The 26627-nt window shown below is 48.5% G+C and overlaps 1 protein-coding gene across 1 annotated transcript in view; it reads left to right on the top strand.

Moving 5' to 3' along the window:
* The window catches only part of LOC147728645 (serine/threonine-protein kinase Nek1-like), a 460469-nt gene extending 439087 nt beyond the window's left edge, over positions 1-21382 (top strand). The window contains exon 13 of the mRNA XM_086962422.1: positions 20643-21382. Coding sequence (XP_086818548.1) covers positions 20643-20656 — 14 coding nt within the window. The 3' untranslated portion in view covers positions 20657-21382. The remainder of the gene's footprint in view (positions 1-20642) is intronic.
* The last annotated feature ends 5245 nt before the right edge of the window (positions 21383-26627 follow it).

The following is a 26627-nucleotide window of genomic DNA, read 5'->3' as shown; positions in this document are numbered from 1 at the left end:
CATAGTACACATTCAGACTCTAATGAGCCTTTGCAGCTTTGAATAGGCCTTCTGGCAGTGGCTCCATCCCTGCCTCCGATCGTCCTCATGTTGTCCCCTTTTGATACCATTTTTAACTCCGGCAGAACCAATTCTAATGTTGAAGGTTTTGCTGGTTGCTCCTCAACCAAGGAAAACCAGTCTGGGGTTGCTTGTTTTCCTCTCTGGGGGACCAGGCCTGATAGTTTGGGCTCAAATGCTTTTTTTGGAGCAGGACTGATTTGCACATCACAGGTCTTTGTATAGCGTGGCAAAGTGGGTTAAAAACGATGCACTGGAATGCGACCCGAACGATCGCCAGTTGCTGAGAATATTTAAAGCATTCCATCAATCACCTTGTTGTTTGTTGCTGTGCTACCAATGCCTGTGGCAGGTCTGTCCTCTATACCGACATCGAATGTGTTACAGAAAATTATGAACTTTCCAAAGACAAATGCCATTCTACTCAAATCAAGTTGTAATACGGTTGAGGAAGATCCTCTTTGCCTCGAATTCAGTGTTTTGGTTGTCTTGAGCGTCTCTTCTTTGTTTTGTTTTAACTTTTTATTTGTAAGTTTAGTTGTTCAACAAAATAAGATCAGCAAGACAACAACAGTGCACTACCCCACAAGCACAGTAGGTTCACCCAATATTGAGCAGCAGCATACAATGCAATAGTGCTTACTTATTGGTTGCAGACATAATGTCACATATTGACCTGTCCTTGACTAGTCTCCTTCCCATGCCCACCTTCCTCCCATACCAGTTAACCACAGTCCCAACTAGGCATAGTTCACTTCCCGATCTGCGCCATAATATTTCTTACAGCCAGGCATGGGTTGGCTATTGTCTGCCAAGGGCTCACTCAGTCCCAGGGCACCCAACAGTGTCATCCTCATTGTTCTGAACATCCAAAAAGGTCTGGAACATGCCTACCCAGCATGCCAAGTCCTTTTCTGCCACTCATCCCTTATCACTCTTTTCAATCGCACTTCCTCCGCCAGCGCCAATTCCCCAATGTCTCAGTACCATTTAGAGAGTGTTGGGTCACTCTCAGACAGCCAGTGTATCGCTACCCAAGGCTTGGCTAGCAGTGAGCCCAGGGTTGCAAATTTGTGCTGCAATTTACTGTGTTTGGGCTTAGGGACTATACCCAGCAAGCAGTGTTGTAAGGTCACCTTGAGTCAAGCACAGGTCACCCTCTTAAGCTGCCTGCAGAACTACATCTGTCCAGTACTCCAGCAGCTTCCTACATGTCCATGTCATGTGCCGGAACATGTTCACCACAGAATGGACACGCCCCGAGGTCCTATTTTATTAGATCCTCTGCAGCCTTGGCGGTTGTCAAGTTTGTGCAGTGGAGACAGCAGGGCTAATTTGAACCGTGCATTACTCACTATTTCCTGTGTTTGACACAAGCCATTACCCATTGCTGTAAAGAGCCACGATACCATCAGGTGGCACAGGTAGCTGAGACCTCCAGAACGCTGGTCCAAACTTCCCAGGCTGTATGTGCCATCTTGACAAACTGCAGAAATCCTTATAGTCTCCCAGCACAAGTCGTCCTCCGTCCCTCCATGCCGCCAATGATATAACTTCCCATATATGTCTCAACGGCTGCAGCCAGTCAAATAGCAATGCCCGACTAAAGGGCGGATATTTCAACACTCTCTTAACTGCCATCTCCCAGGCTGAGGCTACCTGGCTTATCCATATAGGAGTGTTTGAGGGCTGGTACGTGCCTCTCATCAGCCATATCGGCAGGGCATCTTCTGGCACGCCTCTTTCATCAGTTCGGTTTCCCATTTTAGGCCTTCGTTGTACCATTTTGCTGCAGCTGTTCAATGTCCAATAGCCCAAGACCCCCATTTCCCCTGTCCATCATCAGTACTGTCAGGTGTACCCTGCCTCTCTTACCCACCCACACCAGGAGAGCCTGCAGCCCGTCAATCTCCTGAAAGGCAGGGCGGCCAATCAGGTACCAGCTACATGGAGTTTTGTAGCATGTTTACACAACGTGGCAGCAGAACCATTTTTGCTAGGACCACTCTGCCTATTACTGAGAGTGAAATAGATTTCCTAAACTGAATGAAGGCTCCAAGCCCCTGCAATACCCTGCCCAGGTTATGCGTATACTGCAATGCCACTGAGCTGGTCACCTGTATTCCTAGACATCAGAATGCAACCTCTCATCTGAGACCCAGAACAGGCAGTTGTAATTCATGCTCGCCCACCACCCTGGCCAGGGGATACAGCATTGTTTGTGTTCATTGACGTGTAGGCTTGACACCCCAGCTAACACTTCTTGGTCCCGCATAAGGATGCAAATTGATCTGTTGGGCTGTAACACGAATACCAAAGCGTCGTCCACATACAGGAATATCACGTGCACCCTGTTACCTACTCTTATGCCCATGGCCTCATCTCTTGTCGCAAACAAATCGTCAGTGGTTCAATCGCTATCATGAACAAGAGGGACGATATTGGTTCCCCTTCTCAACTTTACAGCTGTGAGATGTTCGACCACCCGATCAAACCTGTGCAGTTGAGTTTCTATACAGGAGTTGTACCCAACAAAGAAAATGTATGCTAAAGTCCAGTTCTCTTAGGATCGCAAACATATACTCTCACCCAAAGGAATGAAAAGCTTTTTCAGTATTGAGTGCCGCTAGGGCGCACTCATAGTGGGTCTGTTTGACTAAGCCATGATCTGGCCAAGACACCGTATATTCAGGAGTGTGTTGTGGTCTAGAAAAAAACCTCATTGGTTTCTGTATATCAGAGCCTCCACTCTGGACAGAAGGTGGTAAGCCAACTGCTTGGTGAAGATTTTTTGTCTGTATTTAACATGGGTCTTTATCGGGCTTTGGCATCATTACAATGGTAGCTGTTCGCATAGAGTATGGTAAGCAATTCTTTTCTTTCACCTACAAGTAAACCTCCTGGAGCTTGTCTGCCAGGACTTTGCGTATACTTGAAATAATTCAGGGGGAAGCCCCTCCCCCACTAGGAGTCTTACTCGTGGACAGTGCTCAAATTATGGCCAACACCTCTTCCCTTGATATTTCTGGTTCCTATGTGTCAATATCTATCTGGGAGACTCTTGGAAGTCGGAGGGGTGGGCCTGGTCATACATAGAAGCCAGCAAGATAGTCTGCCATCGTGAAATTGATGGTGGACTGCGTCACCGCCACAGTCATTTCTGGCCGGGTCAAGGTCAATATTAATGAGGTGGGGACCTCCTGTTCAAGCACCCATGCCAGGAGCCTCCCCGACACTCCCTCCGCCAGGTGTAGCACTTGCCTGTAGTCCTTAAGGGTACGCCTGTTCAGCACGTCTCATATTTCATCTATTTCTCTCCGAAAGGACAGACTTTCACATGTCTGCCCATCCTCCCGCCCCTTGCAGACCTGTGGGTGTCCCAATTGGGTATCCTGCTGCATGAGAGTGTTCTGCAAATGTCGCTTGATACCATATGAGGTAGACAATCACTTGCCTCAGAGGACTACCTTCAATGCCTCCCACTCCCTTGCACGAGTCCCTATCGTCACCTAATGATCTTCTAGGTACCGTCTAGATCACCATTGATTGCCAGCTGGAAAGCCGCATCCGTGAGGGCCTCGGGCATAGCCCACAAGCTGGTGTCCGTGTGTGAGGACCGAGCCCCCTCCTAGCTAAGGGCCTTGGGTGGACCGGCCCCCCCTCATAGCTAAGGCCCATCAAGAAATGGTCAGAGAGGAATCTATTTAAGCAGCTAGCCTCTCGCACTTGAGACTCCCAGAGAGTCTTGGTGTGTAGTCTTCTTCCTCAGAAGCCTGATCATTGTTTTCACTACTACTGATAGGGTTTACCTCCCTATTTTCCAACTTCATACTTTGATATTTGCAGACCACGTCCACATTCTTTAGCTGGAGATTCTCACTCTGTTGAGCAAATTGTGCCATAGAATTGGTGCAGTGGTTCCAGAGATCAGGCAGCGGTGTTAATCCAGTTTTTTCTTGTTCCTCAGAAAAGATAGTGTCCCATTCTGGATATTCGTATATTGCTGTCCTCCTTCTCAAGGAGAAATATAAAAAGCTTTTCCTTGCACAGGTCTTTTTGTCTTTGGAGCTAGAAGACTGGAGGCTTTCCATTGAATTCAGGACACATACTTGCATATACTTATTCTGCAGGTGCATAGGCGACACCTGCATTTTTAATAGTCTTGAAGGCAATCAGTTTGCTGTCCTTCCCTTCAGGCTAATGTTAGCTCCTTGTGTCTTGCTCATTGCGGTTGTTGCAGCGCGCTTTGCAGGTAAGGGGTTTCTGTAGCCCCATACCTCAGTGGTTGGCTGCTTTGGCGCAGCTAGTGTTGGGCCACCTTCAAATCATGACCTCCCTGCTTTTCGAACTGGGTTTTTCAATCAGACCACCTTCAGATCATGACCTCCCTGATTTTTTAACTTGGGTTTCAATCAGGCCACCTTCAAATCATGACCCACTTACTTTTCAAACTGGGTTTTCAATCGGGCGTGGGTAGGTGTACAGGGTCACTATATTCTAAACCCAAGGTCTAAGCTCGTTCCATGAAATTTGCAAACCCATATATTTAAAATGGTCTGTGCCAACAGCAGTCCTTTGCTCACTCCTAGTTTGCATTGGATCACCCGTCTCTGGTACATGTATTGATTTATTCCAATTAATAATTAGGCCTTATCGCTACTTTGTACCATCTGCATTAATCTAGGCCAGAGGACACACTTTATTGGTGGGAGACTCCCTGAACCAGCGTACAACTTTCGGACTCGCTTGCTTTTATTGCTCACTGTGCATTTCTCTTTCTCCAGTATTGTAACTTTTATAGATTCACATGTTTGAAACTTCCCCATCGTCCTGGTGGGAGTCCCACTGTAGCAGTAAAGTACTAGTAGTAAAGCTTTAACCTTAATCCCTTTTGAAAATTAATCCTTTAGTAACCTATTAACAATGTTTTAAAACATCCAAACTTCAATCCGAGCAGAGCCTTTAGAGCAGAGGTCTTCAAACTTTTGTAGGTTGAGCCCCCCCAGCTGAATTTTTTTAGATGTTGGGCCCCCCCACCACCTGACAGAAATTTTGCCACGCGCACATTCCGGGCATATTCAGCGAATAACATTCAATACAATAAGAGTGTTTAGTAAACTGCAGGTTTGGGAGTGGGGCCGGTGAAATGACAGGCTTATTACACAGCTCAAAACACCACTTTCCAAGATAAAATGTGTGCAAATTGTTTTTACTAGGGTGCTTTGTTTTACACATGACATGGATTAATATTAACACCACCAACATAAATGCGCCAGTTACATGCACATGCATGACGCGGTCCAAGGCTACACAGTTGAACACACCGGTGACTGGCAGTACAAAAGAGAACACACAGACTGCATCGAACCCTGGATGTACATAAACTTAGTTCTTAGTTTATCCTAAAATGAATGAATAAATCAGTTTGTCATAGCACGCATTTCAAGCGAGGTGGCAAGTTGCCTAGTTTTCGCCAAAAAAACATTATTTATTAAATCTGCTTCTCTGCGCCTACATTTTTCATTATTTAATACTAGTCGCACACACATTTGCAAACATTTTACCATCTATCCAGTGGCGGCTGGTAACATTTGAAAGTGGTGAGGCGTAAAAGTGAAGGATTACTTTTAAGTAGCAAGCAAGCCCCGTATTTTATTACTTTCACCTTGTCAATATTTTTAACGACTGTGTATCCCCATGTTTGGGGACCCATCGTACACATTTGCACAGAATCACAATTACAACTTGAATACATGACCATTGCCCTGTGCTCACTCTGAAAAGAGGCCAAGGATTGGATGACCATGTATTCTGAACACATTTTTGACCAACTGACAGGTAGTGTGAGAAACTTGCACTGCCTATAGCCGCAGTCCCAGACATCTCAACCATGGCATAAACACAGGTGCTGGTGACTAGATTAATTGAAGGGAGAAATGAAAGGGAAAAGGATGTGAAAATACATCTGACACTTTTATTTTACTTCCATGGTGGTTCACTGACAGGGTGGAGGCTGTGAGCACTACATGGACTGTCTGGAAGGGAAGCTGTTGCTCCTGCAGTGTGGTACATCTGCGCCATGAGTCTGCTAGCTGAATTGGTGTCCTGCATTAATTGCAGCACAGTAAGTCTGCACAGTATGTCTTCAAAAGTCTTGATGACAAACTGCGCAGTTTCGATTGTTCTGCTTCCCGCCTGCCTACAGCCTCAACGCCACCCTTTCCCAACTCCTCACAGGATAGGATTCACCTCTCCATGACGAGTTGGGAAAGGGTGGGGATACCATGCTCTCTACCTCTTCTGTCAAAAACGCCCGGGGGGAATGTAACACTCATGTTATCAAAGGGCAAATACTCTTAGCTTTGGGCCCGCCCAGAGGTGAAAGTTTCTGGAAACTGAAAGCATCCCTGCACAGAGAGGACCAACAGCCCCCCAGCCAAATTGTTAGTGTGTGAACGTGTTTTTTAAAAAAAAATTTAAACAGTAGTTTAGTTACCTTTTATTTGTTTGACCCTGAAAGTAAGGGCGGCGGAGCCCCGATGCCCTCGAGCAGGAACCGCCCTGCTATCTCAAATGCCTTTTGGGGATGTATTTCCTGAAAACATTTTGTTAGCAGCAAACACTGATTGTCTTTTTTTCTTGCACACTTTCAGTAATTTATTAGCCCATTTAGCTTTCCCTGCCTGCATCCATTTGTTTGCGTCCTTGCACTAATATTTGTTGTTTGTCAAATTATTTCCTTATATGTATCTTTGATTCTCAGACACCTTCTGTTTTTCAGTGGGCTTTCATTCAACTGGTCCTGGCTGCATGCCTTAATTTCCGTACTTTCTATAAAATACGTTATTTGTTAAACAATTTCTTAGATGTAAGCTTGGCCAGTTAGCACGCATTTGTACTGTGTTTCCAGCAATCAAAGTGAAAACTTTTAACATGATTCAAACACACGAAAAAAAGACTGTAGCTACTTTATCTTTGGAAAACTACCCCATTTTTCCAGGTGTTCGTCCTTTGCATTTTGTCCATGGCCGCCCCCAAAATTGTGCCGCCTGGGGCGGACCACCCCCACCGCACCCCCCTAGCTACGCCAGCCTGCCTCGAGCTCCCCTCCCTCCCCCTTCCACACACCAGAGTCCTCCAGGAAGACTTGCAGGGAACAAAGGTCAGATTAGCGTGGAGTGGCGCCCCCCCCCTGGGATGGTGTCGCGCCCCCCCAGGGGGGCGCGCCCCACAGATTGAATAACACTGCTTTAGAGTATCCATCCCCTGCAAGGTCACCATACCTCAGCTTTTTGTTAACGCACGTTGTGTGTTAAGGAGTCTCCGTGAGCTCTGCTCAGTCACGGTGTTTCTACAGTGGAAGATGGCTGCTAAGGACTATAACTCTGAAGGTGATAGAAGCCTCATTCCTCCTCTTAGAAAAGAAAGGAACGAGAGCCTTCCTATTCCCATAGAGATTCTAAAAAATCTAGATCTCAAAGCAGAGAAGTGGCTGAGGAAAAGTGGGCTAAAATGGGCCTGCCTTCTCCCTCTACCTCACAGCAAAGAGCTAGTTCAGCACCACCATCTGCGCTTCACACTCCCTTCAGAGATACCAAGAAAAACCGCCCGTCGACGAACCACTCGCAGTTATGGCCCTCGTCTCTACAGGACCAGGTGTACTGTCGACGGTCTTGTGGGCGACTTCCACGTCAACGGTCAACAGGGCAATGGCTGCTACGTCGTTGAAGATTTAAGTGATGTTGTCACTGTTATGGACCGCGTTAAGACTGTCTCGGTTGACGAAGATTTGGCCGTCTACAGTCCTGCTTGTCACCACACCGTCGGCAAAGATTTTTCTTCAGCCCGCACCATCAGTGTTATCGTTGATGATAATGTCGTCAATACCATCGACCGGCCCTTCGTCGGCTCTGTCAAAGGGGGGAAAAAGACATTGCTCCAGTAAAGGCCATACCATCTCTGCTTCAAGACTTCTCAAAGATTGGGGGAGGAGTACATGGCGTCTGGTACCTGAGCAGCCGCATGCACCCAGAGCTCTTGTCTCCCGTCCCATAGCGTTATGCCACCTTACCTGGTCTTTTTCGTTTGTTAAACTGCCGGAGTGTTCCCCGAGATTTTCTCCGCAATTTTTGTTCGCAGAGGTGTGCCAGCTGGTGATTCTTCCGCCTGCCATGCTGGAACGAAGTCGCCCTGGAACTTAGGAGGGGCTGCAGAGCGGCGGCTCGTGGGCTCCTCTGGGTCAGCGGAGGCAGCGTCAGCATCAGCCAGTTCTTCGACTCAACGAAGCGGGTCGTGTGAGAGCCAAGACCCGCTTCTGAGGACATTGCTTCTCCTGCCATTTCTGCCCCTCCGGTTTGTTTGGCAGCAGGGGGGGCTACTTTCAGAGGCAGTATTAGAGCAACCGCAGGAGACACGAGAGCTTGCTTGAGTTCAGAAGTCACAGGTTAGTGGCTTCAGAGGTTCCTGGGGCCTCAGTGCAGTCATAAGGGGGAATAAGAAAAGTAAGCATCGCGGGGCAGCCTTGGGACTTGTGAGGGCTAAAGGAAACGGAAAGGTTAATAAATAACCAGCTGAGGAGCAGAATAAAAATCAAGCTTTGGAAGGTTCACCAAACTAAGTAACTTCCATTAACTGCACAGCGTTCAAAACTTATCAGGTCAAAGGCAGGAAAATTTAGCCTGGGAGGAATAAAAGCAACACCCCCGACAGTAATGTCAGGGTTACTTCTTCTTTACGGTTGTTTTTTAGAGTGCAACCCGAAGTTCTTGATATCCCGAAGAAAGGAATGGCTCTTAGAGGGGACCCCATAGGTCGTTTTTTGGTTAATTTACTCACAGACAACATGGAGTCTGTCCGTTCTTCACCCACCCAGGCCGAATCATTAATCACAGCCACTGAAAATACACCTGCGACAGCGCCTATCTGATAGAGAAATCTAGCCGCAGATTCCTTAACGTAGAATTATCCTCAGGCGTGAGACTGGATCCTGAATTTTTTTTGCAGCAACACCTCTGCATGCCAGGGGACGGCGCCACATGACCTTGCCCTGACGTCGTCCAGGACGTGACGTCAGCGAGGTCATATAAGTCCCTCCCGGTGCGCTGACGTCAGTTTCCTTCTTTTCCGCGTGCAACGCAGTTCCGGAGTAAGCTGTTCCCTGGCCTGTTTTCAAGCCCCCTTTGACATTTCGTGTCTGGAACAGTGTGGGATGCGCCTTCGGGCTTTAAAACATGTGCCTCCTGTTCGCAGCAAATGTCCGCGACGGACCCACACCTTATCTGTATGTGGTGACTGGGCGAACACCACAATTCGACGGATTGCGACGCCTGCCAACAACTCAAGCTGAAGTCCCGGCGGGAGCTCCAGATAAAGCTACTTTTGGCTCGTCTGTCCCGGTCGGAGTCGTCACGGCCACCGACCTCCTCTTTGGCGGCAGGCCCCGGTGGCAGTGGGTTCCGTTTGAGGTGTCTGTCGCTGTCTGGTTTCCGTGTGCATCGCTAGCCTATTCCTCCTGTTGTTGGGGGCACTAGTTCCCGGATTTCCCAGGACATGCACCCCAGAGAGTCGTCCCTCCCCTATCCGCCTTTTCCTGGCGCAGGGACGACTCGGACCCAGATGGCGGCTTATGCTGTGGCCCTGCAGGCCTCCCTTGGGTCCTCTCCTCTCCATGGGGTCTCCAGTGGACTCGCCGGTGGGTTCGGCGCCGACTGAGCCCCTTGCCTCTAGGGATCATGGAGGTATGGCGTTGTCAGGGCGAGGCTTGGTCCCCCTCTTCGGCCATAGCACCCCTACCGCGCCGCATAGCCCAGTTGGGTTCCCTATGGCGTTGCAGGTGGTTGCTGGTACTCGCAGCTCGTCTGCGAGTCCACCTTGGCCTTCCGGTCCGGCGGCTGCCATTTCGGAGGCCGAGCCAGCGTTGGTCCAGTGCCGTGGATTTGCCACCCCAGCTCAGGCTCCGTTCCTTACTTCGGAGTCGAAGCCTGTTGTGGTTGAGGCTGAGTCGGTGCCGGTCCGGCGCCGTAGACTTGCCTCCCCGGCTCCGTTCCTTACTTCGGATTAGGAGCCTGTTGTGGTTGAGGCTGAGTCGGTGCCGGTCCGGCACTGTAGACTTGCCTCCCCGGCTCCGGCACTGTTCCATACTTCGGAACCGGAGCCTGTTGTGGTTCAGGTCGAGTTGGCGCCGGACGAGGCCGAGTCGGCGCCGGACAAGGCAGTCTGCACCGGCCGAGGTCGCCCTGGCGCCGCCTTGACTCCAGATCATCGACTCCTCTCCGGAGGTTTCCGGAGGGAGTTTGGTATCACCCTGACATCCGTCTACACAGGATCTGTCCTTGTCTCACCCCCCTTGGAATTTGTGGCTCCGGCAGACTCTCCGCCTCCTCAAGATCCCCTTCAGGACCCTCATTCGTCCATGGGGCTTCCTTCATTTGGACATTGGTCTAATCCTCCGTTCATTGGACAACCCCCTTGGAGTGGGAGGCTCAGCTTACAGCCGGCACCCACAGATGAGTTACTGTTCTCTCCTCGGAGGGCTTCCAAGGCTGGTGCGGCATTTATGAGGGTTGTTCCCTTGGCCGCCCCCATTCGGAGTATGCAGCCGCTTCTGCCTTTCGAAGCCTCTCTTCATGATGCCCTTCTGGACACCTGGGCTCGGCTGGCGTTGGGTGATCCGGTGGCTCGTTCTGTCATGCACCACCACCACCCTGCCACGAACGATCCAGTTTGCTTATTTGTTCATCCAGATGTTCAGGGGTTTGTTCTGCAAGCTGCCTTTCCTTCCTTGCCTCAGCTGCTGCTTCCTCCCACCTGGGATTCCAGATGGCTGGAGTCGTGGGGTTGTGATATCTTCACCTCCGCTTGCGCGGCTCTTCGCTCACTCAATACAGTGTGTCTTGGCTCGGGCTACTTCTGCCCTTTGGGACTAAGCTGAGTCTCTTCTCTCTTCCACCTCTGAGGGCGCTCGTGTTGACCTCCTCCATCTTATCGGTGACGGCATTGATCTGGTGGAATTTACTATCCGCTCTGCCCTAGATACATCAGATTCCTTAGGTCGAGCTATGGCCGGTTCGGTTGTTCTGGTTGCGGGATGGCGTCTTCCTGGAGAATATTCGGGAGCGCTATGTTGACCTGCCTTTTGATGGGGTCCTTTTGTTTAATACCCACGCTGATTCAGCAGGTCAGCACCTCCTAGCAGGCTTCCCCCCCACCCCCATAGGCCTTTTACTTGGTAGGTCTCAGGACGTCATATCCTGGGGTGGTTGCCCTTTAATCTAGCGCCCACAAGTTGGACTGTGCGTTTTTGGGCTGACAGTAAGCCTACTGTGGCGGTATTCCACAGGTTGTCCGTGTCTTGTCCTCTGACTGTGGTTTACCCTAAGAGGTGTTCCCCTGTTTTTTCTTGAGGGCGTGATATACCCCAGGTGGTGTACCTGTATGCTATTGTGTAGCTCTGCTCCGCGCCAGGTGGGCGTGGAGGTCCCTTTGCGATCTCCCCATCTAGTGGCGCCATTATCTTACCGTTTAGGGCGGTTTTCAGTGTTGTGCCTTCTGCCACTGTCTCCTACACGCCACAGGCCTCGCCCTGCTGGTGCCTTGCGTGGGTGCCTCATACTGCCCTGCTAGAGGTTTTCCTTGTTACTGACTCTATTCAGTATGTTTTCAACACGCTTATTCCGAGGCTTCCTCCTGCCACTGGTGCTTTAGGCGTGTTCTTGCTATAGCACCCGCAGCTGCGTTGGTCTCGTGGCTCGTCCCTTTTTATATATATATACCCACAAATTGCTGATCGTTAGGTATCCCTTTTTACACATCTCCACCTATCTTCGCTTCTGCGAGGTCTGGTCCTATATCCCCGTTTTTCGAGGAGCAGTTTGGTGCCGTGTACTCAGGCTTGCCATCGCTCTGCAGGGCGGTGTTATTTCTTTTGGACGTTTTATAGGGCACTTCGGTGCCTTTTCATGCTGCTTCGGCTGCAAGGGTTCCTCTCCATTGGGGGAGCCTCCTCTTCTGGATGCTCTTCTTCTTGAGTGTCTCATTCATGTACTGAACAGTCCCTCTCTTCTGTGGGGGTGCATTTCTCCTCCTGGTTGTAGGTGGTGGTTCTGGGGATCTGGTGTTGTTTTCCACAGCTCTGTGTGTTCTTCTTCACGGTTCTGATAGGCACCTTAGGTGCCTCAGATGCCACACCCTTCGTATGTGTCTTTTTACTTCGTGTGTCACCCTAATATGTGTCTGGTGTACCTGCGGGACAACTCCTCTTCTGCATCTCTGTCTCCCTTGGATACATTCTCTCCTTGGCCTTCAAATTGCCTTGTTGGACAGTTCCGTACTCGTCTTTGCTACACCACTTTGTTGTCTCCGTAGCTGTCTGCTATGTGCATGTTTCTCGTTGTGGTCCACCTCAGTGTGCTTCAGTCCGCCCCTGTCGCTTTCTTGTGACTAACTATTGCTCTTGGCATGTCTAATGTTTCACGCCTGTCCTTCTGAGACTTTGCTCAGTTCCTGCCTCTTGCCCTTCGCTTCCTGGATGCTGCCTGTCTGGCCTCCCTAGCGTGGGCTCGCCTGGTAGGCTTTGGTTATGTCTCTCCATGTTGTTCTCTAGATCTTGGTTGGTGTCAACTTAGTGCACCGTTAAGCTTTGGGAGTAGTTCTTCTTCCTTTGTTAGGAACTCTTTCTTCTGTTCTGGGATATGGCTTAGTGCTGCTTTTACAACCCGTATTCACACGGGTATAGTCTTGCGCCCTTCTGGTCATCTTGTGATGCCTTGCCTCCCATTGTCTTTGGCTCTTCCGAGCTGCTTGGGTTGCTGACTTGCTGCTCCGCCACAGCTTTCCCCATAGTCCGTCACCCTGTTGCCGGTTCAGTGCTCTCGGGCACTTTCTGTTGTTCTGTCGCAGACAACCACCCCCTTGGTGTATGGCTGTGGTATCTATTCTAAGTTAAGGAATCTGCGGCTAGATGTCTCTATCAAATGTACGAGTTACTTACCTTCGGTAACGATGTATCTGGTAGAGACGTTGTCTAGCCGCAGATACCTTAACGCCCACACATCCTCCCCGTTCGGAGACGACCTTTCCAGGTGGGCTTCTCCACCTTGCCCCCTTTCATTTGGCACTGGTCTTCATCCAGGGTGCTCAAGTTGGTGCGACCCTTTTAGAAATTGCCTTCTGCAGCCGCCTACCTCTAGGTGGCTTCCCTTCCTGTGGAGTGGTGCTTTTCGCTTTCGCCTTCACCACAAGTCTTTTTTCCCCCTTTTCTGCATTCCTCCTCTCTGGTCCTTCCAGTGTAGGGTCTTCTCCTGTTGTTTTCCCTCCCCCCTCCTCCTCCATCTACTTAGGGCTCTTGTCTCCTCTGCATTTGCCTTCTTTGGGATCTGTTGAGCTGTGCTTCGGCCTTCGATCTCTATAGGGGAAAGTGCCATTCTTGTAATGTCATCTCGCAGTGGATTGTTGTTCTTCCTATGCTCCGCCCTTATTGGCCGGCACAGTTCTGCGTTTTAATGACAGTCTTCCTTTTGTCTGTCGGGACATTCTTCCCTTGTGTTCCTCAGCCTCTGGGGAGGGTCCACGCTTCGCTTTGCAGGGTTCTTTCTCAGAGCGATGCTCTGCTTTTACTTCTTGGTTTGTAAGTAGATAGTGTCTGATACTGTCCTTTATGATGATGTTATGCATCATCCGATTTCCTTGTTTTACGAATGTTTCCTCCTTCGCACACTGTTCCCATACTTTCACAGTTTTATTGGTGGCACCACGTTGTGACGCGGAAAAGTTTCTCCGAAGAAAACGGACGTCAGCGCGCCGGGAGGGACTTATATGACTTCGCTGACGTCACCTCCGTGGACGACGTCAGGGCGAGTTTGTGTGGCGCCGTCCCCCGGCGCGCAGAGGTGCTGCTGCAAAAAAATCTCCGGATCCAGTTTCACGCCTGGGGATAATTCTAAGTTGAGGAATCTGTGGCTAGACAACGTCTTTACCAGATACATCGTTACCGAAGGTAAGTAACTCGTACGATAAAACAATAGAGCTGGTTGACCAGAACCATGCTGGAACTGTCGGTCAAGAGTGCGGAGGGGCAGATAAAGGTCTCAATTTTCAAGACTCGTTGGGGGGTGGGGGGGTGTTCCCTCAGCAGCCTCATTGGAAACTCTTTTTGCCACGTTAACAGAGGATATAAAGAAAGGCTTCTCTGTATCGGCTACTAATCAAGGCAAGATAAGGGAGTGCTGTGAGTCCCTGCAGAAGAAGGTGGCTCTCTTAAACACCAGGACTGACTCCCTCGAGAAATCTGTTGAAGAACTGAAAGACAATATTGGGTTTGCAGAAGCTGAGATCCAGACATTTAAAAGGGAGGAAGCTGCTCTTCGCGACAGAATGGAGACGTTGGAAAACAACTCCCGTAGGAACAACCTTCATCTTAGGAACATTCCAGAAGGGAGCGAAGGACCCGATCTTAAAGTATATATCATTTCACTGCTTAAAGAAGCTTTGCAGCTTGAAGAGTCAGATGAGACCCTAGGAAACGACATACAGAGAGTCCAGAGACCCGTTTCGAAGGAACCCAAATAGAACAAAGCCAAGAAAAATCCTTATAAATGTTCTCACTTACTCCTTAAAGGAGAAAAATCTTAGCTTGGCTTTAAAGGTAAAAACATTAAGGGTCAGAGACTTCTCCTTTGAAATGCGTTAAGTTCTTGCCTGAGTTACCCTCAAAAGGCAGTGGGAACTATGTAGGAAGATGAATGACTTCAAGAAGATTGGTGCAGTTGTACAGCTGAAATTTCCTGCCTTCCTGAAAGTTATGCATAACAATAAAATGCATAACGTAAGATCAGTCCAGGAGGTGGATGAGTTGCTTGACACCATCGGAAAGAAGGTCCCCTAGGAGTAGCTCTCTATTCTTCGGGTTCAGCTTAGATTGAGGCAAAGGCCCGCTTTTATTGCTGGATTCTTTTTATTTTCTCCGATCTTGTACAAATAAAATCTAGAAGTTTGAATGAATGATGACTTGAGATTTGATTGGCTCACTTATTCACTAGATGCTTTTATTATTTACTTATCCTCTGGCATGGGTTTCATTCTGTTTTGTTTGAATATTACACATGTTTAGAACAGGATGGGTTGGGCTGCTCCAGGGTGCAACACTTGGATAACATCGGTCCAGATACATGGGGAAGGGTTCTCCAGGGTGGGTGAGAGGAGTGGGTGGGGGGTTGGGGAGCACAACAAAGACTGAAAGAAAAAAAAACATTTTAAAAAAAGACACTAGATAGTAAACATACCACATGAGATCATGTAACATGTTCATATGAACATCATTTCTGATGTAACATCATCACATAATCCTTATGCCATTTGGGCTTGAGTCTCACTCGCCTAGAATCCAGATCACAAGAACCATTCAAACCATCATCAAAAAGATTCCAGCTTGACGTTAGCTGATGATTGGAAATACCGACTTTCACCAACCTAGACATGCTCCATACATCACCAGAATCAAACACAACCACGTATTTTTTTTTTACAGAGATTATAACAAAAGGACCCATAAACCTCAATGGCCCTTTCCTTATCAAATTAGGTCTTCTCACTAAGACTTTATCACCCACTTCCCATCTACTTCTTGTTTACAATGTCTTTTGTCAAAATGTGCTTTATACTTGTTCTGAATGGAACATCAATAGGCAGTACCTTCGCCCCAAGTGTGGCCGGGCTCTATGTGAGTCATTTTGAGAAGCAATATATTCAAAACGAACAAAACCCATACATCGGGAAGATCCGGTTCTGGAGACGATACATAGATTCCGTTATCATGAGGACACAAATGAAACTCTGAAAAGATTTTTAGAGTGGATCAACACAAGAGATGAATGTCTTAAATTCTCCCACACAGCAGACAGCAAACAACTAAACTTCCTAGATATTACTATTTATGTGGAAAACAAGACCCTCCAAACTAAAACTTTCCTCAAACCAACAGCCAAAAACAGCTTGCTCTCATACAACAGCTTTCACCCGCGCCCACTGAGAGACAATTTACCATACAACCAGTTCCTGCACCTTAAGCGCAACTGTAGTAAACTAGAGGACTACAAAGTACAAGCAGAGGAACTGAGTCAGAAACGCAAAGAAGAAATTGTTCAACAAAAACAAAAGGGTGCCAAAAGAGAGCACGCAACCAACCGAGAGAATGCTTACCAGACACATCACCCAAAGAACCACCAGAAGACCGTCCTACATGTGTCACAACCTATAGTGTGGCCACCAACGCAGTAAAAAAGATCATTAATAAACATTGCAGAACACTTAATTCAGGCTCCTTCCAATGGCTAATGCCCAGATTTGCAAAAAAAAGTATGCGAAACATCAAAGGCATACTGGTCTATACAAGACCGGCAGCAAAGGTGAGAAGTGAAACAATCACTACAGCATGAAACCTCAGTCCCATCATAGGACATTATCCTTGCGGATTGTGCTCGGTTTGCAAATTAACAAAAGTAACCTAGACCCTACAACTGACAACCAACCTCACGTGGACAATACGTTACCACACTAACTAACACCACACATGTAATTTACATGATTACTTGCCCCTGTGACCTTAAGTATATAGGGATGACTTGCCGCAAAATAAAACCACGCATTTGCGAGCATAGGAACAACGTCAACTGCAGGAGAGCCACAACTAAAATGAGCAAACACTACATCGATTTCAACCACTCCATCGATTAACTAAATTGGGTAGTTCTTGAAACACTACCGGTGAAAGGCCACAATGCTGAAAGGATTTTATTTGAAAAAGAACAGAGTTGGGTTCATCGTCTCCTGACAAACCTAAAAGGATTGAACGACAATATCCCCTGGCATGCTTTAACATGAGACTCACATGACCATTAAAATCATAAAAACCTGAGCATGCAAATAATGCATTACATCTGTAACTTCTTACAATCCAACAGATCAAAGGATTGCTAATCATGTAGTCCATCCTAAATATTAAAAAAATATATGTGCACACGCAATATAGAGACATAGAGACACGCCCTTAGTGCGGTGGCTCCTATCGCTCAAAGTATGCACTAACATACATCTATTGACAGAATAAATAGTTATCCTATGTGAATGTAATTATCATCGCAAGACGCCATCGCGAGCTAACCTTGGACTGATACTAGTATTATACAATTCAGAATTCATGATGGTAGCTACACCACAAGAGCAGGAATACGAAACCAATGAAGTAATAAGACCAGACAAACAACATATGTAAATTCTTATACAAAACAAATTGATTTTAATTCCTGAAGGTTTTAACAATGTCAATACATAATTATTTTTGCCACACACGGAGAACAATTTTTGAAGAAGTCTTTCCACTCTCTCCATCGTGTTCAAAAGGTAAATAATGCTGGCTCATCACGGGCCCGCGCTACCCAAGGCGCCGTGAACAGAAGTCATGACAAAGCAAATAGCGGTGAGACACGATTGAAACCACCCTGTCCTCAACGCTGAAAGTAAGGCCTCCTAACCTCTCTTTATTCCTCCTCCAGAGCAGGTCCGAAGAGCCGGTCGGCCCCTTGAGGAAGCTCTGATAAGGGATATTTGAGGTACTTACTACAAACGCCAACGGGTGGCAGCGTAATGCAAGGCGACATTAAATAGCATGCACTTTTAGAACCCGCACACTGGATATAATTAGGAATGCCACGACACCGAACAAACTCCTCCCTTTTTGTCGTCTATTCACAATGTTAGCTTTTCACTATCTACTAACTTTATAAAACCACCGATGCAACACTTGTTTTTAAACAAAAAATAGGATCAAACAGTTCTGTTATTATTCATGATGATATCTCACAATGGTCATCACTTCCCAGGTTGCAGCTCATTACTGATGAGATCGTTCTCATTCTGTAATAACGTAGCTAGACCATTGAATATGCGCACTAAGTAAAACAAGACCATAGTTCAGCATGCACACCGCATTACTCGAAAATCCGACTACGAGCACCGTTTACATCAATATGTCATCAAGTGGGCGTCACCTGTACCACCTAGGTCCCAACAAGAGACGCTTATTTCCTCCATGACTCCTCACAGTGTTATTTAGTTTAGACCACTTATTGCAGCAAGATGCAATAAGCATTAAGCATCACCGTTTTGGGTATATTATTAGAAAAAGTATACAAATGCACTTTTCTTTTATTCCAGATACAGGGACCATCGACCTGACTCGATAAAATAGGATAATAGTCGCCACAACATGTGATTATACACCCACCAGTCCTGAAGAAAGCCTCCAGATGGACAGTGAGGCTGAAACATGTCGACCACCAACAGTGCGGTAGACCAGTAACTTGTTCTACGCACGCCCCACATTGTTTTTACTTTTCCACACCACCATAAATCATTAAAACACTTGCCTAGGTGGTGATGTAGGGAATTTTAACTCACTTCACAAGGGCCCTGCTCTTTTTATCTCTGGGCACTACTGCAACACCAGTTTGACTTCCTCCAGGTGGAGGTCAGCATATTCTCAAAATAAACCCTATGATGATGCTGTCACTTTAAAGAAAGGCGGAGAATCAAGATATACCGCCCAGATCCTTTGTACGTGAATGAGGGTTTTTTGACTGAACAATAATGAAATTGATCCGGTATACAGGACAAGTGGCCCATTTCCCCCCTAATTGATTTTTTGTTTTACATTTTGGGTACCTTCATTTTAATGAATCACTGCTACACTATATACTTGGGTTTTCTGCCTTTACGGTATCTGCTTTTGATAAATATTTTCAACTTTGGGTCGCATGGTTGGATGGTTCACCTTACCCGCTGCCATTGCCATTTGGAATCTGCTTACTATACTGATTCAAGCATGTGAATCTATAAAAGATACAATACTGGAGAAAAAAGTTACTTACCTGTATTCTGTGGTTATCCAATAATGATATCTTTGATAGAGTCACATGTGACCCATCCTCCTCCTCTTTCAGGTTCACCATTTCATACCTTTATTGTTATTCTATTTACAATTGTGCTTGAAATCTTAAATATGGTGGCCTAGCAGGGGGTGGCTACTCTAAGGTCTATGCTCGGATTGGCTGAAGTTTGTATGTTTTAAAACAATGTTACTAGGTTACTAATTGCTATGAATTTATAATAGGGATTAAGGTTAAAGCTTTAGCACTACAATTTAACTGTTACCGAGGGACTCCCACCATGACGACGGGGAAGATTCAAGCATGTGAATCTATAAGAGATATCAAAACTGGAGAACCACAGTATAAAGGTAAGTAATTTGTTTTTTCAGTTTTCTCCCTACTCACCATCTCGAAAGTTAACGAGGCACTACACAGTCTTCACCCAAACTCAAAGTGCTTGCATTCAGGAGCGCAACCTGGCCCGAAATTCGGGTGGGGGGGGGGGGGGTAACACTCCCAGCAGTGGGGCATGACCAGCATTTCCAGAAATGGGGTCGAGGTTTGCTTCATAGCTATTAAATGAGGAAAAAGAAGTTACAAATTGTGCACTTTAAACATATTGGACAAACCTGATAGTATGCCAAACATATTGTTTGTAGATTTGACACTGTTCCTAGGCTTCAACTCATTGTAAGTCCAGAAAAAGGCTCCTGACCCATTGTTGGCTGAAGGTACAGTTTTAGTTTACCCAGTGTGCTGTAAAATACTAATAGATAATGCTGCCCTTATGTACAGGTATCAAAATATTAGGCTTAGTGTAGTGCTTAATTTGAGTCGGTAGTTGCAGGTGTAGCCCAATGGCACTCATTTTCATCGTCCCACATATTTTTCCACACCAAACTTTGTTACAGATCAAGAGTGAGCAAAACCCAAAAGTGAAACAGAAGGAGGAGAAAGATGGCAAAATTGTTACCAAGGAAGAAAGCAAAGATGAAAAATAACCTGAAAGAATGAGAAAAATGACCCGGGCATAATCTGTATAGCAGAACACGTGTGAATGATGTATTAAGGCAACCTGCATTAATACATCATTTACACATGTTCTGCTATACAGATTATGCACGTGCAATTGTTCTGAATTGTTCATTTTTGTACCACGGACAAAAACACGAAGTGTTAGCACATGTCCTCACCTTTGAGAGACATGTGCTGGACTGCAGGCATTGTTCTTGGTCACCGAGGGGCGACAGCCCCGTAGCCTCATTAGTGCTCCGCATACGGCTCGGGGCTAGCAGTTGCTTATGTAGGATTAGGAGAAATCGCCGTATGCGCCGCATTACTGTTTAAAAAAATAGTGTTTCTTCCTCCACCCAGGACGAAGTATTGTGCATCGAACGGCATCGCATAAACCTAGGAATCAGATGGCCGAATGCTTAAGAGTAGTAAATCACACACTTTATCCACCCAAAAATCCGAGCCATCTGCTCCTAACTTTTCAAGTGCACCAACCTGTCTCCAGCGTCACGCTCAGGTCTGCCTCCACTATGCATCACTGCTTCACTGACTCGTGTTGCCTCGGGGAGAAATCAATGTGTTTGGGTGGTTACATTTGTGGCCTGTGATTTGCTGCTCTAATCTTCTGTGTGTGTGCTTTTCCTGCAGACAATGATGAATAAACCTGCCTCGTTCCAATCCTGCACTGTATGCTGGAGGGGTGCCAGTCGAAGGAAGGAACTAGAAGCCTCGGACCTCCCCAGCAGGGCGGAGCAGACCCCCGCTTTCTGTTCAAGGCATGGCGGCTGCATGAGAAAGAAACATATGCAATCTATTCATTTCTGAGCGTTCGGTACTTATTTTAACATACATTCCCGCTGGTTTACATTTCACTATGTATGATGATGATAGCTTTTTTTTAAAAAGCACGCAACACTGACCTCTTGGAAGTGAGAACTTTTGATATTACAGAAGCGTTTGACTTGCCTGTGAAGGTGTCTCTGTGCCACGAGCTCCGCACTGCGGCTGGACTTCCGGTATCGAACTGAGGACACTTCTGCACGGGGGCCTTCCCATCCGCACCAATGCACACACTGTAGAGCAATGCCCGTTTGCTTTAAAGTTACGAAGCCAGTATTCCTTCTCTCCATTCGGTTAGCTTGCAGGCTTATATGTATTATTTTAGAGGGCTGTAGGGGTGGTATACAGGGTGCAAGTGTCTGGTTTTTCACCATGATAAGGATTAAAAAATTGTCGATATAGCCTGCAGAGATTACGTAAATGTTAAATGCCATAAATATGACAAATGACACCTAGTTTTGAAAATCCGAGATAAAAGTTTAAAATAAAAAGTTAATGTAAATGATAATGCTGTCACAGTATGAAATAAAACATGATTTTTGTATGTTTGCTTGTGTGCCTGTGTCGTTTGTAAAGAGTTAGTAATGACATCAAATACTGGATAAACATTTGATGTTCTGTTTTGGACGTTGTAAACAAAGGGACGGCGGCAGCCTATTTAGTTCTTACCTTTGCTGTTGTCGAAGACCTACTACTGAGTACAATACCAATATTAGCGTTCGAGATTTTGGTTGGTCAGCCAGTTACGGTATTACTATCATGTTTTGGCTTTTTTGTCTGTCTCATTTGCTTGCTTCTCATTCACTGGCTGTCTTTCTCTCTTTTTATGTGTGTACTTCCACTGGGGCTTAGCTTCTTTCCACCCTTTCAATTGGATGACGTGTGTCTTACCACGGCTGACATCAGGGGACTACATTTTTTCGTTTTATTTCAGAACTCACTGGCAGTGCATGTTTCCTTACTGTCTTTCAGGTGTGCTGATCTACCCCCGCCCCAACCGTGCCACTCTCTTTGCCCCCTACCCAGCTCAATATATCTTCTCCTCACCTTTTACCTTCATTGCTCCTGCCACTTGGTGGTGTTTATTTGCTCACATCCATATCATCTGAAGCTACTCTATTTCTCACCACCGCTCCCTATTGTGTGTGTTTTTTTTCTTCTAAAATGACATGTTTTTCTTAGTCTGCTACAGGATCACTCCTTTCCTTTGATGTATTTATTTTTTAATTTACATCTGTAGATTGGTGTTTGTCATCTTGTAATGGTAATTTAAAACAGAACCAAATTATCAACTACATCATGACGTGCGTGCGCATGCAGGAGGCATACCTCATCGGTTCTTTTTTTGATCAATGTCATTCAGCGGGAGTAACAAACACCTTTCAAAGGCGAGACCTACTGGCTCTGCCAGTACTTTATAAATTTGGAAGTGGTTTAGAAATGACAGCACCCCTAATTTCCAGGCGTACCGGGGAGCGATCAATGGCAGATGTTTTGATTATAATTTCCAAAACTGACAGGGTTTGATAACTTTTATTTATTCCTCATCATCAACTAACTGATAGAGAAGGTGATTGGCTTGAGCAACATTTTTAATCTAAAGTAATAATCCTTTCATATTATACATATTTCTTGCCTTTTTACTGAATATCAAGCAGTAGCCTACGTTCACAAATGGATGGATACGAGGAATACTGATAAATTCTCCAGTGAGTGAAATGTATCAGCTCGCACCACATGTACAATAATCAACTCTACATCAAAATCTCCTATTAAGAGGATATCCGGAGACTGGATGATACCCTAAGGAAAACACAGGACTGGCTGGCTCACAACCACCTAAAACTAAATCCGATAAAAACTGAATTCATTCTTTTCTCCCCACCCATCAGACCCAACAACCCCAGCTTTGTTCTCATAACCTCACATTGCTAAACTGCAACCCAACCATTTGCTACTCAGTAAAGTCTATAGGCATTACACTAGACTCTATTCTAAACATGCAAGCTCACATACACGCTGCAACCAGAAGCACTAACCTACATCTGAACCTTCTAAGAAAACTAAAACCTTTCATACCGCCAGGGGACCTCAAGACAGCTGTGCAATCTCTAGTTCTCTAAAGACTAGACTATAGGAATCCAACGCTCATAGGCCTACCAAATACCAGCTTAGCCCCATTGAAAGCGACATTAAACGCAGCAGCAAGACTCCAAACAGGCACAAGACGTTATGATCACATCTCCACTTCACTCGGAGCCCTCCTCTGGCTCCCAATTGAAGCTAGTATACAACTGAAGATCGTATGCATAATGTTAATGTTATCAGTTACTTGTAGAGCGCACGGTCACCAGAGGTTTCATGGCGCTAATCATGCTTCAAGTTGTTGCGTAAGGACCCAATCTGAAAGAGACATGTTAGTGATAGATTCCTTACCTTAGAATATCCCCAGGCGTCAGACTGGATCCGGAAACTTTTGCGTAGCAGTACCCTTGCGCGTCGGTAGGCGTCGTCTGCAGCTCCGCGTCTGTCGTCGGCGTCGTGGGCGCCGTGATGACGTCATCGGAGTACTTAGACGCCGCCTCCGCGTGCTGACGTCAATTCTTCTTTTTTCCGCGCCAGCCAGCGCAGATCTGGAAAAAGCAGTAACCCAGTCAATTTTTGACAAACTTTTTGGTAATCTTTTTGAATTTTCTCAAAGTCTTAATCGACTCCGACGGTGCCGTAGGAATGCCCGGCTTCAAGCATTGTGAAGATTGCGACCGCACCATGTCGGTCACGGATCCTCACCGCCAGTGCCTGACGTGTTTGGGCGTTGACCACGACGACGAGGCCTGCCCCGACTGTCGGGCCCTTTCGAGGAAGGCCAGGCGGTAGCGGTCCCGCAGGCGGCTCGAACTCCGGCAGTCGGCCCCGCGCCGCGTGAGGTCCCGGTCCCACGGGAGGTCGAGAGACAAGTCGCGGGGTCGGAGCCGTCACAGCTCCGGGAGTCGGCACCACTCCTTCGGGTCCAAGTCGTCAGGTAAGAAACACAAGAAGTCGAAGAGGCATCATCGCTCTTCTGACTCCCTTCGACGCCCGCGCGACGCGGCCGGGGGTTCGGGTGACACCGTCCATGCGGCTCCTCGGGAGTCGCAGGCGTCGCGTCCGGCCCCATACCCTCCGGTCCCTGGGCTGAACGCGACGCCGGAGGAGATTGAGTGTTTCCTCATGGCCATGAGGTCCCTTTCTCCTCAGACGGGTTCCGCGGCGCCTACGGGCCCAGCGAACCCGTTTGGGGGCCCTAGTGGGTCGGGGGCTCCGACCCCGACCCCGACGCCGTTGGGTGCTTCGGCCCCGACGCCGCCGGCGCCTTCGGGCCCGGCGCCGCAGGACCCCCCGATCCCGACACCGCCGGTGCCCTCGCGCTCGGCGCCGCAGGGCACAGCGGCTCCGGCGCCGCCGGCGCCTTCGGGCCCTGCGCCGCGGGACGCCGATGGGTCTTCCTTGGTCTCTGGACCGTCACCGGTGAACCTTACGACCCCCCTGGCGTCGGTCCGTGTGGTGTCACCTACGGCGCCGTCCTCGGGCGGCGCCGTCCCCGATACCTCCTTTGTTTCGGTTCCGACGTCGGGACGGGGCCTATCGGCGCCGCACCCGACGCCGTTTGGAGATTTTTACTTCTATGAACCGACCTCATACAATTACAACCCTGAGTCTCAGGAGATGGGTGAAAAGGAGGATTGGGAGGCGTCTGAGGACCCTCTGACCAAAGATTGTCAGTCTGATATGGACTTGGCAGGAGACCTTGGGGTGGCCAGTGGCCTGGATACCTCTCCAGACACTGGGTTTGTCTCTCCTCCTACCGTTGCTTCGGAGGAGGGGGCTACCTATGGTGTGGTGTTGACGAGGGCTGCCAAGGCATTGGGCCTTAAGCTCCCCGTCGCGGCCGTGAGGACTAACCTCCTCACAGCAGTCCTTAAGCCGCAGTCATGCTCCATGGAGCCTCTGCTGCCGTTTAATGAGGCCTTGACCGACGTTCTTTTGGGCACTTGGTCCAGGCCCACTACGGGTTCGCCCGTAGATAGGAACGTGGCCAGACGCCGGCTCCGGGCGACTCATGTTTCCTGTCCTCCCACCCCACCCCCGAGAGTCTGGTCATCCAGGCCTCTAATTCCCAGACCGCATTCCCGTCGGCCCTGCCTGACAGGGAATCCAAGAGGTACGAGAATTATGGCAAGAAGATATTCTCGTCCCTTAGTTTGGGACTGCGGTCTTCCAACACTGCATGCCTCTTGGGCCGCTACACCCACTCTCTGTGGGAGACGGTGGCGGAAGTGCTGCCAGAGTGTCCGTTGGAGGTACGGGCCAAACTCAGCCAAGCCCTTGCGGAGGACCGGGACGCAGCCAAGTATTCCATCAGGTGTGGACTGGATACTACTGACTCGCTGGGCAGAGCGATGGCTACGACAGTGGCGGTCAGACCCCACGTCTGGCTGAGATCCGCCAATTTTTCGGCAGGCGTCCAGAACACTCTGATGGACATGCCGTTCGATGGCTGTCGCCTCTTTGGCGACAAGGCAGACCACGCGCTTGAGCGCTTTAAGGACTCCAGGGCTACGGCCAAGTCCTTGGGCCTCTCGGCCCCGCGCCAGCAAACGGGTGCCTTTCGCTCCTTTCGTGGCCAAGGAAGGGGCGTCCCCACACGTGCCGCCAACCACTCGCCGCAAACTATCGTCCAGCGCGGCGGCGGCCGTGGAAACCGCCCGGAGGCGGTCGGGGAAACAGGCGGAGTGAGTCCACACCTCCCCCCGCGGCATCCACCTCTAAACCCTCCTAGTCCGTGCTTTTCGGCCCATGTGACGCCAGTGGGAGGCAGGGTTCGCCATCACCACTCTCACTGGCGCACTGTCACTTCGGACAGGTGGGTGCTACAGATCGTCCGGAGGGGCTACTCCCTCCCCTTCGAGACGACTCCTCAAGCCATGCCACTGCAACACCACCGCGTATCGGGGGATCACTTGCGGCTCCTGCAGGAGGAAGTTTCGGCCCTCTTGGCCAAGGGGGCCATCGAGCGCGTTCCTGGGCCAGAAGTAGGACGTGGTTGCTACTCCCACTACTTTCTGGTACCCAAGAAGGGCAAAGGGGGCCTACGCCCTATCTTGGATCTGAGGAACGTCAACGGCTTCCTCCGGAAGGAGAAGTTCAAAATGCTGACTCTGGCTCAGGTCTTAGCTGCCCTAGACCCAGGAGACTGGATGGTAGCGTTGGACTTGCAGGACGCGTATTTCCACATCCCCGTCCTGCCGGCCCACCGGCGTTACCTGCGGTTCACGGTAGGCCACGAGCACTTTCAGTTTACCGTGCTCCTCTTCGGCCATACCAGCGCCCCACAGGTGTTCACGAAGGCGATGGCGGTGGTCGCAGCTCATCTGCGCAGGTTGGGGGTCTCAGTCTTCCCCTACCTCGACGACTGGTTGTTGAAGGTGGGCTCGCCCCAGACAGTCGTCAGCCACCTCCAGACTACGGCGGATCTCCTGCACCAGCTGGGATTTTCCATCAATGTGCCGAAGTCACACCTGTGCCCCTCTCAGAAGCTCCTTTTCATCGGAGCGGTTCTCGACTCGGCGCAGTTTCGGGTTTACCCACCCGAACAGCGGGTTCGGGATATAGAGGCTCTGATTCCGATCTTCCGGCCTTTATCCCGACTTTCGGTCAGGTTGACGCTGCGGCTTCTGGGGCTGATGGCCTCCTGCATCCTTCTGGTGCATCACGCACGGTGGCGGATGCGGGCTCTGCAGTGGGACCTGAAGT

The sequence above is a fragment of the Lissotriton vulgaris genome, chromosome 3_1 (assembly GCF_964263255.1).
Source record: "Lissotriton vulgaris chromosome 3_1, aLisVul1.2, whole genome shotgun sequence".
NCBI classification, from domain to species: domain Eukaryota; kingdom Metazoa; phylum Chordata; class Amphibia; order Caudata; family Salamandridae; genus Lissotriton; species Lissotriton vulgaris.
Note: the sequence above shows the minus strand (reverse complement) of the source record. Positions and strands in the feature narration are given on the sequence as shown.